Here is a 13298-nt window from a genome sequence, read left to right on the forward strand (position 1 = left end):
CAGTAGTAGTCCCTGGAACACCTGGATAAGAAGGTCACCTATGTCATACTCCTATTCATAAATTACAGCTCTGATTTTAATACCATTATCCCAACCAAGTTCATCTCCAAACTCATGGAACTTGGCATCAGCACTTCCCTCTGCCACTGGATCCTCGACTTCCTGAACAATAGCCCATAATCAGCGAGGATAGGTAACAAATCACCCTCTACGCTAATCCTCCACACTGATGCCATTCAAGATTGCATATTCACCCCCCTACTATACTCCATATACACTCATGACTGTACAGCCAGATCATAATCCAACTCAATGTACAAGTTCGCAGACGACACCACCATAGTGGGACGGATATCAAATAATGACGAGACGGAGTACAGGAAAAAGATTGAGAACCTCGTAACCTAGGGCCAAAACAACCAACTCTTCCTCAATGCCAGCAAGACAAAGGAGATTATGATTAACTTCAGGAAGCGAAGCAGTACACACACCCTGATATACACTGATGGTGCTGAAGAAGAGATGGTCGAAAGCTTCAAATTCTCAGGATTAAATGTCGCCCGCTATTTGTCCTGGACCAGCCACATTGAAACTATGGCCAAGAGAGCACATCAACGACTCTGCTTCATTGGAAGGCTTAGAAAGTTCGGTATGTCCCCAACAATGCTCACCAACTTCTACAGATGCAGCGTAGAAAGCACTTTATCGGGATGCATCACAGTATGGTTTGAGAACAGCTCCATCCAAGGCCACAAGAAATTGCAGAGAGTTGAGGACATAGCCCAGACCATCACGCAAACCAACCTCCCTTCCACTGTCTGAAGAAGGGTTCCGACCTGAAACATCCCCCATCCTTTTTCTCCAGAGATGTTGCCTGACCCACTGAGTAACTCCAGCACTTTGTTGCTATCTCTTTTCCACTGACTCCATTTACACTTCACTCTGCCTCAGTAAGGCCTTGCATAAGCAAGGACCTGCCTCACCCTGTCACTCCTTCTTCTCCCCTCACCCATCAGGCAGGAGGCACAGAAGTTTGAAAATGCATATCTCCAGATTCAGGAACAGTTTCCTCCCATTTCTTATCGGGCAATGGAACAGCTCTCACACCAGCAAGAGTGTGGTCCTGACCTCTCATCGACCTCATTGGAGAAATTGGACATCTTGCATTATCGTCGTACCCTTTATTCTTTTTTTACACAGTGGCCGGCTTGACTGTAATCACATATAGTCTTTTCTTTGACTGGACAGCGTGCAACAAAAGCTTTACACTGTACCTCGGTACACATGACAATAATAATAAACTAAACTAAACATCCTCTAAACAAATAACTAAGCAAAACCACTGAAGGAGTTTGACATTAGTTAACCCGAACACCGCAGGGCTACAATGGGGGGAAAAAAAGCATAAGGCAGACAATGGCTAGAATGCTCTAACATATTCAAAGCTCGTTTAATATGGTGTTCAGCATTTGCATTTGCTTGGTAAGAAGTTAAACTTTCAAGATTGAAGTGAGAGCTGCTCAGCAGCATTGAAAGATCATGTTTTATTTTAAACTGTGCTGGATTGGAAGCCAATATCTCAGACATTAGATGTAGCTTAATTATTAGATTTTCAAGTAAATAAAGTTAGAAGTGAAGGGCCCATCATTTAATGTTAGATCTTGTGCAAGATAGCAACTACGTTCATCCATCTTCAGGAAGCATTTTTCTATCAGTGTTAAAGAGGGACCTGCCAATGACAAAAAGCTATGTATGCAGCCCTTCAGGACTTAGTTTCGGGCCGAAACCCTCTTCAGTCATACGGGTGGGGGTAAAAGTGGGCCCTTCACCCCCCCCACCCCTGTCTCTGAAGCAAAAACCCTATCTATACTAATCCCATTTCTCCATCTGCATTAGCAGGTTATGTATGCCGTTCTAATCATCTTCATACGGCATAAAATGGGCCCTCTCGAGGGCAGAAACCATTGTGTCCAATTTATCTGCATAAAAATCTCGCACAGAAATTGTGACTGCACTAAATGCCCCTTTGCTTGATTGCTTGATTGCAAACTCACATACCCGGTGACTCGCCAGGTACAGATCCTGCCTCAACATTATAATTCCAGGGGATAGTAAACAGTCTGAATAATGAAATGCTGTCTTCTTCTAAGATTTATGCCTCAACAATGCAAGGTTGAGGTTTTTGCCAGTTTTTGCATTCTCTGTTCCAATTTCTGCATCCTCTGTTCCAACTCAACTCCCTTTTCTTCTTTAGCCTGCTTACCCCTCCTGCCAATTATCTGCCACTGAAATTGAAACTGACATGAATGTGTTTTTTTTAATTGTTGCACCCTGTTTGAGACTCCTTACTATTAAATGGATTTGATGGACAAGTGAGAAAACAAATTTTCATTTTGCTGACACAAGGACTGACATTTTTCCAAATTTGTGTTTTGTTCTGAAAATCAATCTACAGAGGTTTTCTTTTATGGTAAAGTTAATAGTTTTTGGAGCAGATATTTACAAAAAAAAGAACAAGTCTAAAGTATACAGATTGATCTTATTAATTCTTTTCCTTATAATACAAAATGCTTTGGTCAATTACATAAATTAGGAAAAATATCCATTACTTATAGATATGAATGAGCACAGATGCTGAAACTGGAAAATGATTTTACAGCAGAGTTTCAAATTTCTAAATGTGATAAAATGTTTCCTGTGCATTATAACGATGCTGATGAATGCATGGATTATAGATTTATCTCAATTTGTCTGGGCCCAGTTTCCATCAAGCAAAGCATTAATTAAAAAATGTTATTTGCAAACAGAAGTAGTTTCAATACAATTCTAACATGGTAAGGATTACGTTGATATATTAAATGATCAAAATAACATTTTTGTTTGAGAATCATGAATGTAATTGTGTTAGCAAGGTTGCTGCAAATGTTGAATTTAAAAGACATTGATAATAGATTCTGACCTGCAACTTGGCATTCTCTGTTTGCAAGGTGGTATTGTGCACCTGCAGCGATGTTGTCTGTTTCTGAAGTGTAAGAATTTGGGATTGCAAATTGTTGTTCTGAGTTTCTAGCTGCTTCAGCTGTGTTTTCAAGGCCTGTTTTTCAGCTTGAAGTGTTGCATTCTTTGAAAGGACAAATAAATGTTTTAATGAACTTCAGAGAAAAATAACCGCCTTTAATAGTCCATATTTCAAAACCATTATATTTTGTACAAATCATTATATGTTTTATCACTTTATTTTCAACAGATATTGTAAGATTAATGTAAAGAAAATACTTTGCAATTTTGTCAAAATGATTCTGTGATCTGTGCTAAAATAACAATACATAAATAGCTATCTTTACATCTTCTAAAAATAAATTCACACACTCCACAATTATTGATTCACAGTAAAAAAATATTTGAACATCAGCTGGATTTCAAGTCCAAACCATTCATGCTTGACTGCTACCATGAAGAACTTACCATTAATTTCAGACATATCCTCTATCTGAAACAAAATGCTTTTTTGATATATTACTTGATCTGAGTTTCCAAAATCACAAACTCTTCAACACTTTCAAATCATCTGCCTCCAGGTCATTTGTTCCCCAAATTCTTACCATGCCTTCACCTCCAGACCATCTTTGGATCACTTCCCCTTTCTACCTTCCATAGAAAGAGGCTGTTTTAAAAAATGAACATGAACCCTGGCAAGAGGCGTTTGGGGATTGAGGGGTTGTGTGAGTGGGGAGAGTTCGCAGTCCACACTGTCCAGATTTTTCTTTAGAGATATTGGCAAAAGGGGGCAGACATTGATCAGGACAATGAAAAAATTCCTCTGATTATCCTTCAATTATGCCTTGACATCGTTGAAATTCACCATCACACATAAGCTTAAATATCATCAAAAATGTAGTTAATGACAATCCATTACGTGCAACTGAAAGGCCAATTTAAAATTTGTATTCAACCATTTGTATTTCTTGAATACAATGCCAACCATTTGTATTTCTTGAATACATTTTTCTGACCAGCACAAGGATGCACCACAACAGGGGCAATCAGATAAAGGCCCCCAAAAGTCAATCAACTCCTTTGTCATTCAAATTGGAAAATAATAACACATCCATATACCACCATACCACTCATCCAAAGAACCAAAAAACATGTAAAGCCACTGTTCTTACAAAAGGAAAAATACAATGTTGAGAATGTCATTGACGTTTCAGCAAGGTGGTCACATTGAGGGTTCAAGCAGAAAGTCTCTCGGTGACTACATGGAATAGTAAAGAGAGTAGACAGTATGCAAGGAACCTCTATTACCATTCCCCATGAAAACAAGTATTCTCTTTTGGATACCGTTGTCGAGGGAGGGGAGGCGGCAGGGGGAATGACTGTTCGGCATCAACCTGCAAGACTGGCTCTAAGGCACAATGGCAAAGGATAAAGTCAGACAGGGAGGGTTATAGTGATAAAAGATTTCATGGAGAATCAGACAAGAGATTCTGTGGCTGCAAATGGTATGTCCCTCATGCTAGGGTCGAGGATGTTCCCAAGCAGCTGCAGAATATTCTCAAAGTGGAGGGGATGCAACCAGCTGTCATTATACAAATTGGCACAAATGACATAGGCAGAAGAGAGTATAGCATGAATGGAGGCAATACATGATGATACATGCCTCCTTCTTGATACAGAGCCTCAAGTCGATGCTTTTGATAGTGAGGAGGGCCAAACCAGTGGTGGAACGGACTGAGTCCACCTCACTCTGCAAGCTCTTGGGCTTTTTTTTATGTTTGAACTGCTGTACCATGATGCAACCAATTAGGATGCTTTCTCAGAAACTGCATGGGTAAAAAGACCCTGATAGGAGTTGTACAAGCCTCTAAACAGTAGCCTAAATGTAGGATACCAATTACATCAGAAGATTTAATCGGCATGTAAGAAAGGCCATGTTTCAGTGGTCATGGGGGATTTCAATAGGCAGGTAGAATGGGAAAATCAGGTTTGTATTGGGTCCCAAAAAAGAATTTGTAGAGTGCCTATGAGATGGCTTCTTAGTGCAGCTTGTGGTCGAGTTGCTGCCTTACAGCGCTAGAGATCCAGGATCGATCCTGACTACGGGTACTGTCTATATGAAGTTTATACGTTCTCGCCGTGACCTGCGTGAGTTTTCTCTGGGTGCTCCGGTTTGTCGGCTAATGGGATTGTTAAAATTGTCTCAAGTTTAGATTTTTTTAATTGTCACGTGTACTGATGTACAGTAAAAAGCTTTTGTTGTGTGCAATCCATTCAGAGGAAAGACAATACATAATTACAATTGAATTATTTAGTGTAAAGATAGTTGAAAGGAATAATGTTTAGTGCAAGATAAAGCCTGTAAAATCTGATCAATGAAGGTCGGAGGGTCACCAATGTGGAGTGTGTGTAGGATAGTGTTAGTGTACAGGGATCGCTAATCAGTGGAGACTCATTGGGCCGAACGGCCTGTTCCTGCACTGTATCTCTAAACTAAACTATATTAGTCATCATTAGTCATGGAGGAAGAAGAGGGTGGCCAAAGTAGTGCCTTTATTTGGGAGGGGCTACAAAGGAAAATATGCGAATTATAAACAAACAAGCCTAACATCTGTGGTAAGTTAGTTAATGGAGAGGATTCTAGAAACATAGAAAAATAGGTGCAGGAGTAGGCCAGAACCGCCATTCAATATGATCATGGCTGATCATCTACACTCAGTACCCCGTTCCTGTTTTATCCCCATATCCCTTGATTCCCTGAGCTAAATCTAGCTCTCTCTAGAAAACATCCAGTGAATTGGCCTCCACTGCCTTTTGTGGCAGAGAATTCTGCAGATTCACAACTCTCTGGGTGAAAAGGTTCTTCCTCATCTCAGTCCTAAATGGCCTACCCCTTATTCTTAAACTGTGACCCCTGGTTCTGGACTCCCCCAACCGGGAATTTTTTTCCTGCATCTAGCCTGTCCAATCCTTTAAGAATTTTATATGTTTCTATAAGATACCCTTTCATCTTTCTAAATTCCAGTGAATACATGCCCAGTCGGCCCATTCTTTCATCATATGTCAGTCCCGCCATCCCGGGAATTAACCTGGTAAACCTATGCTGCACTCCCTCAATAGCAATAATGTCCTTCCTCAAATTAGGAGACCAAAATTGCACACAATACTCCAGATGCGGTCTCACCAGGGCCCTGTACAACTGCAGTTCGACCTCCTAGCTCCTAAACTCGAATCCTCTTGCAATGAAGGCAAACATCCATTAGCTTTCTTCACTTCCTGCATGCTTAGTTTCAGTTACTGATGTACAAGCACGCCCAGGTCTCGTTGCAATTCCCCTTTCCCTAATCTGAAACCATTTAGATAATAATCTGCCTTCCTGTTCTTGCCACCAAAGTGGATAACCTCACATTTATCCTCATTATACTGGATCTGCCATGCATCTGCCCATTCACCCAACCTATCCAAGTCATCCTGCAGCCTCATAGCATCCTCCTTGCAGCTCACACTGCCACCCAGCCTTGCAGCACCCCATTGCCTACCAAACCTGAAAATGATCTGTTAATCTGAAGGGTCTCGACCCAAAAAGTCACCCATTCCTTCTCTCCTGAGATGCTGCCTGTCCTGCTGAGTTACTCCAGCATTTTGTGTCTACCTTGGACCTGTTGATTCATATTCTTTGCTTCCTGTCTGCCAACCAGTTCTCTATCCATGTCAATACCCTACCCCCAATACCATGTGCTCTAATTTTGCACATTAATCTCTTGTATGTGTTTTGAAAGTCCAGATACACCACATCCACTGGGCTCTCCCTTATCTATTCTACTTGTTACATCCTCTAAACATTTCAGAAGATTAGTCAAGGATGATTCCTCCTTCATAAATCCAAGCTGACTTTGACCGATCCTGTCACTGTTTTCCAAATGCGCTGCTATTACATCTTTAATAATTGACTCAAGCATCTTCCCCACGACTGATGTAAGGCTAACTGGTCTATAATTCCGTTTTCTCTCTCCCTCCTTTCTTAAAAAGTGGAGTTACATTAGCTACCCTCCAGTCCACAGGTACTGATCCCGAGTCCATAAAACATTGGAAAATTATCACCAATGCATCCACGATTTCTAGGGCCACCTCCTTAAGTACTCTGGGATGCAGACCAGCAGGCTCTGGGGATTTATCTATCTTCAGTCCCAACAGTTTACCTAACACCATTTCCTGACTAATGTGGATTCCCTTCAGTTCCTCCCTCCCACTAGATTCTCGGTCCCCTAGTATTTCTGGAAGATTGATTCTGTCTTCACTAAGGAAGACACAAACAAAGTACTCATTTAACTGTTCTGCCATTTCCTTGTTTCCCATTATAAATTCACCTGTCTCTGATTGTAAGGGACCTACATTTGTCTTCACAAATCTTTTATATTTACATATCTTAAGAAGCTTTTACAGTCAGGTTTTATATTCCCCTCAGCTTTCTTTCATGCTCTCTTCCCCCCCCCCTTAATTAACACCTTTGTCCTCCTCTGTTCTGAGGGCTAAAATACATATGCATTTGGAAGGAGAGATTTTGTCTTGGGAGAGTTAGTACAGCTTTGTGCATGGGAATCATGTCTCATGAATTTGATTGAGATTTTTAAAGAACAAGAAGGTCGATGACGGCAGGGTCTATGTCTAGTAGTCTATGTGGACTTCAGCGAGGTCATTGATAAGGTTCTGCGTGAGAGGCTGCACTGGAAGTTATGATCACATGGGATCCAGGGAGAGCTAGCGAATTGCATACCCAATTGGTTTGTTGGTAGCAAGCAAGAAGTGATGATGGTGGAATGTTGTTTTTCAGACTGGAGACCCACAACTACTGTTATGCCACAGGGGTTGTGCTGCGACTATTGTCATTTGTTATTTATATCAATGATTTGGATGAGAATGTACAAGACATGGCCAGTATGTTTGATACTAAAGAAGGTGGTAACGTAGACAATGAAAAAGGTTATCAATATTAAAGCAGGATTTTGAACAGTTGGGTATGTGGGCCAAGGATTGGCAAATGGAGTTTAATTCAGATAAGTGTGAGGTACAAGTGCATTTTGGGAAATCAAACCTGGGTAGAACTTCCACAGTTAGTGGTAGGGCCCTGGGCGTGTTGTAGAACAAATGGACTAAGGAGTAAAAGAAGATTGTTCCATCAAAATGGCATCTTAGGTAGATATATTGATGAGAAAGACTATTGGGAAGCTTGTAAGGATATTGAGCAAAGAAGTTGGCATATTATGTTGCGGTTGTACAAGACATTGGTGAGTTCAATTTGGACTATTGTGTTCAGTTTTGATTACCTTGCTATCAAAATGATGCTATGCAGCTGGAAAGTGTGCAGATATATGAGGATGTTGCCAGGACTTGAGGGCCCGAGTTATAGAAGGTAGGTTCATCTACAGCAGGTAATATCCAAATACAAATAGTAGCTTTAGAAGTTGTGAAATTAACTAAAGAGTTGTGTAACTAAAGAATTAACGAGTCGTTTGAAATTAAGTAGTGAATCTTTAACTTCTTTGAACTAATCGTGATTCAGTGTGTATGATTATTTAATTGGAAATTGTGCAAATTGTTTCATTTCATGATTACCCTTTTACCTATAAACTTACATTTCTTTCAATCTCAATAAGTCTGTCTTTAACCTTTAACAGCTCACGAGTTACTTCTTGGTTTTCTTGTTCCCATTTATTTGTACCCCGAATTTCTTCAACAGAATTATATTGTGAATTCTGCACATTTCTTTCCTCTTCTTGTCTCTGTTTAAGAGCTTCATAGTTTTTTTTCACCTTCAGCAAGGAGATAAATAAATGTATCATAAAGTTTTATTAAGTTGTCCACAATCCATAAACCTTTGCTCCCAAACTTTATCATAAAACTAAAATTTTCTGTTAATTTATTAAAATAAGTTAACCCAGAAATGGAAGTGCATAACACCTGCATTATTTTATACAATGACTGCACATCATTAGATCCAAAGCTGTAACAATTCTTTCTTGCATTACACCCAAATATCAAGATAGGAATTAAACTAAACCACCGCAAAATCACACTTAATTTTTAAATTTTACTTTTAAGTTAAGGACAGTTGCTTTTGTATTCCAATAATATACATTATGGCAATTGGGTACAATGAAAAACTGCAACACTCAAAGGTTACTTTTACATGTAAATTACCCATCTTTATTTTGGACAGAATTTTATCTTTATTCATGGAAATAATGAATACCAATCCAGACAAGCTGAATAAAACTAATCAGTTTACAAACAGATATTAGAATGCATTCATTTTATTCTAAGGTGGAAAAAAACTATTCTGGGAAGCAGAGAACAATCCACTTGTAAGAAAGCATTTTTTGTTCCACATTGTGGAGAATTGCTAAGGCGATACCACATCCATTTGAAGGACTTCAAAGTTCAGAGCTATTCATTCATATCATTATATGGAGCAGCAGAATCTGTCATCATCTCTTATAATGTCATAATGGATGGCAACACAACACTAAAAGGATTTAAAAAAGTTCACAGCAGGTACCAATAAAATTGTTATCGTTATAAACTGATTTACTATTACTAATTTCTTTTAACCAGTTTCCCATCTTTCACATTCATCCATAAAGTTCCAGCTCAAATTCACTTGTTTGGTCGGAAATGTGAACGTATGAATTACAGGTTTGTTAATAAGCAAGTTCGGTATTCCGAAAAACACAAGGAGTCATGGGATTCCTCAAAGTGATAAAAACTCTCGCATGGACATAGACCTGCGCATCATCTGCAGTCGGGATTGATCCCAGGTCTCCCGGCACCACAATAGCTGCCGAACCGCCACTGGACCATTCACCCCCATCTGGGGGCGGCAGAGATGTCAGGAGTCAAATGTGAGCGGCGCCCCCAGGCCCACAGCCAGTGCATAGAATCAGCGCTAAATCCAGCTCAACTCTGCCTGTTAACCTACCAGCCCTACCTGGACTTACAGGAACGACGGCCCAGGCTTACAGCCAGCGCGGAGAAGCAGTGCTAAATCCAGCTCAACTCTGCCTGTCTCGCCAGGTTAACCTACAGCCCTGCCTGGACTGACGGGACACCAGCCCGGAGCCGAGGAGTTAGCGCTGCTTCTCCGCGCTGGCTGTAAGCCTGTGCCTTAGTTCCCGTAAGTCGAGGTAGGGCTGGACATTTGTCTTTACTAATCTTTTTCTAACATACCTAAAGAAGCTTTTAGTATCCTTCTGTATATTCTTGGCGAGCTTACCTTCATACTTCATCTTTTCACCCCGTATTGCCCATTTGTTACCTTCTGATGTCCTTTGAAAGTTTCCCAATCCTCTGGCTTCCCGCTACTCTTTGCTATGTTATACACCTTTTCTTTTAGTTTTATACCATCCCTAACTTCCCTTGTCAGCCATGGTTGCCTCTTACTCCCCTTAGAACCTTTCTTCCTCTTTGGAATGAAATGATCCTGCATTTCTGGATTATGCCCAGAAATTCCTGCCATTGCTGTTCCACCATCATTGCTGCTAGGATCCTTTTCCAGTCGACTTTGGCCAGCTGCTCTCTCATGCCTTCATTGTTCCCTTTGTTCAAACTGCAACACTGACATTTTTGGTTTAACCTTCTCCCTCTCAAATTGCAGATTAAAACTTATCATATTATGGTCACTACCTACTAGCAGTTCCTTTATCTTGAGTTCCTTTATTAAATTTGGTTCATTAGACAACACTAAATCCAGAATTGCCTTCTCTCTGGTAGGCCGCTCTATGAATACAAGCTGCTCTAAGAATCCATCTCGGGGGCACTCTACAAACTCCCTTTCTTGGGGTCCAGAACCAACCTGATTTTCCCAGCCTACCTGCATATTGAAATCTCCCACAACCACAGTGGCATTACCTTTGTTACTTGCCAATTTTAACTCCTGCTGCAACATGCACCCTATATCCAGGCTACTGCCTGGGGGCCTGTAGATAACTACCATTGGTGTCTTCTTACCTTTACAATTTCTCAATTCTATCTACAGCGATTCGACATTGTCAGTCCCTACGTCACTTCTCGCAAGGGACTGAATTTCATCCCTCACCCACAGAGCTTCCCCACCTCCTCTGCCCACCTGCCTGTCCTTTCTGTAGGACGTATAACCCTGAATGTTCAGTTCCCAGTCCCGATCCTCTTGCAGCCATGTCTCTGTAATCCCCACAATGTTATATCTGCCAATCTCTAACTGAGCCTCAAGCTCATCCACTTTACTTCTTATACTTTGCTCATGCATACAGTATATAATACTTTTAATCCGTTACTCACCTCGCCATTCACATTGATTCCTATTTCATGGCCATACTCTCCTATCCCTTCGTGAGCTTTCTGTCCCGTTAATTCTGGTGTCTTTCTTAACTTTTCCTATACTCTCTTTCCCTTTAACTCCATCCTTGTTTTTCCAATTTGTTTCCCCCCACTATTTACTTTAAACCCACCCGTGTAGCAGTGGCAAACCTGCCTGCCAGAATGCTCGTCCCCCCGCCTGTTAAGGTGCAACCTGTGCCTTTTGTACAATCCTTGGTTGTCCAAGAATACAAAATTGTGCCGGTAAGTTGCTCATTCAACATGCGTAAATGCATACTTAGTGTATAATTAATAATCACAAATATTTTGGTGGTTAATGTTTTGATTACGCATGGTTTTGTGATGGGGAGATCTTGCCTGCTGGAATCTGTTGGAAATCGTTGTGGGGAAGTGGGGAGAGAATTCAGAAATCAGAGCTGCAAAGGGACTTGGGAATGCTGGTGTAGAATTCCTAAAAAAGTTGAATCGGTTGTAACGAAGGCGAATGCAATGTTAGCATTTATATTGAGGGCTAGAATCCAAAAACAGGTATGTAATGCTGAGGATTTATAAGGCACTGGTCAGACCGCATTTGAGTATTGTGAGCAATTTTGGGCCCCACATTTGATGCGCGGTTGAAGGGACTGGGGCTGTCCTTTATGGGGGTTTAGAAGGATGGGTGGATGGGGAGCACATTGAAACTTACTGAATAGTGAAAGCCTAGATAGAATGAATGTGGAGAGGATGTTACCACTAGTGGGAGAGTCTAGGACCACAGGCCATATCCTCAGAATAAAAGGATGTGCCTTTAGAAAGGAGATGAAAAGGAATTTCTTTAGTCAGAGGGTGGTGAATCTATGGAAGCCATGTCAATGAATATTTCTAAGGCAGAGATTGACAGATTCTTGATTAGTAAGGTGGGGTCAGAGGTTATGGAGCACATGATTGAATGGCAGAGTAGACTTGATGGGCCAAATGGCCTAATTCTGCTCCTAGAACATATGAACATAATGGCAGGATAGACAAAGGAGAGTCAGTGGATGATGTTTATCAGATTTTCAAAAGCCTTTGATAAGGTGCCACACGTGAGGCTGCTAAAGAATATGAGAGCCTATGGTATCAGAGGTAAGATGCTAGCATGGATAGAAGGTTGACTGAATGGCAGAGGCAAAGATTGGGAATAATGGTGGCTTTTTCTGGTTGGCTGCCAGGAAATAGTGGTGTTCCTCTGGGGTAACAGTGCTACAGCTGCTACTCTTCACGATGTATATCAATAATTTGGATGAGTGAATTTAAAGCTTTGTGGCCCAGTTTGCGGATGATACAAATATAGCTGGAGGGGCAGTAGTATAACGAAAGCAGGAACTATGCAGAAGGACTTGCACAGGTTGGGAGAGTGGGCAAAGAAGAAGCAGATGGAATGCGGCCTAGTAAAGTGTGTGGTCATGCACATTGGTAATAAGAATAACGGCATAGAATGTTTTCTAAATGGGGAGAGGATACAGAAATCGGAGCTGCAATGGGTCTTCAGAGTGCTGGTGCAGCATTCCCAAAAAGTTAATTTGCAAGTTGAATTGGTAGTGAGGAAGGCAAATACAATGTTAGCATTTATTTTGAGAGGACTACAGTGTAAAAAATAAGAATCTAATGCCGAGTCAGACCACACAGAATATTGTGAGCAATTTGAGGCCCAATATCTGAGGAAGGATGTTGTCACATTGGAGTTGGTCCAGAGTAGGTTTACAAGAATGATCAGGGATTTACAAAGATGAAGGATTTAATGTATGATGAGCATTTGACGACAAGGGAATGAACTTGCTGGAGTTCAGAAGGATGAGGGGGACATCATTGAATCCTATTGAATAGTGAAAATCCTGGAGGATATTTCCACTAGTAAGAGAGTAGCAAACCAGAGGGCATAGCCTCAGAATAAACAGATTTACCTCTAGAAAGGAGATGAGGAGGAATTT

At 40.9% G+C, this 13298-nt stretch overlaps 1 protein-coding gene across 13 annotated transcripts in view; it reads right to left on the reverse strand.

The window, feature by feature from the left end:
- Window positions 1-13298, reverse strand: part of LOC129699781 (girdin-like) — a 149110-nt gene that overhangs the window by 55470 nt on the left and 80342 nt on the right. For all 13 annotated transcript variants that reach the window (XM_055639865.1, XM_055639861.1, XM_055639859.1 and 10 more), the window contains 2 exons: window positions 8631-8807; window positions 2960-3121 (listed from right to left, as the gene is read on the reverse strand). In XM_055639865.1, the coding sequence (XP_055495840.1) occupies window positions 2960-3121; window positions 8631-8807 (339 nt within the window). The remainder of the gene's footprint in view (window positions 1-2959; window positions 3122-8630; window positions 8808-13298) is intronic.

Source organism: Leucoraja erinacea, chromosome 8 (assembly GCF_028641065.1).
Source record: "Leucoraja erinacea ecotype New England chromosome 8, Leri_hhj_1, whole genome shotgun sequence".
NCBI classification, from domain to species: domain Eukaryota; kingdom Metazoa; phylum Chordata; class Chondrichthyes; order Rajiformes; family Rajidae; genus Leucoraja; species Leucoraja erinaceus.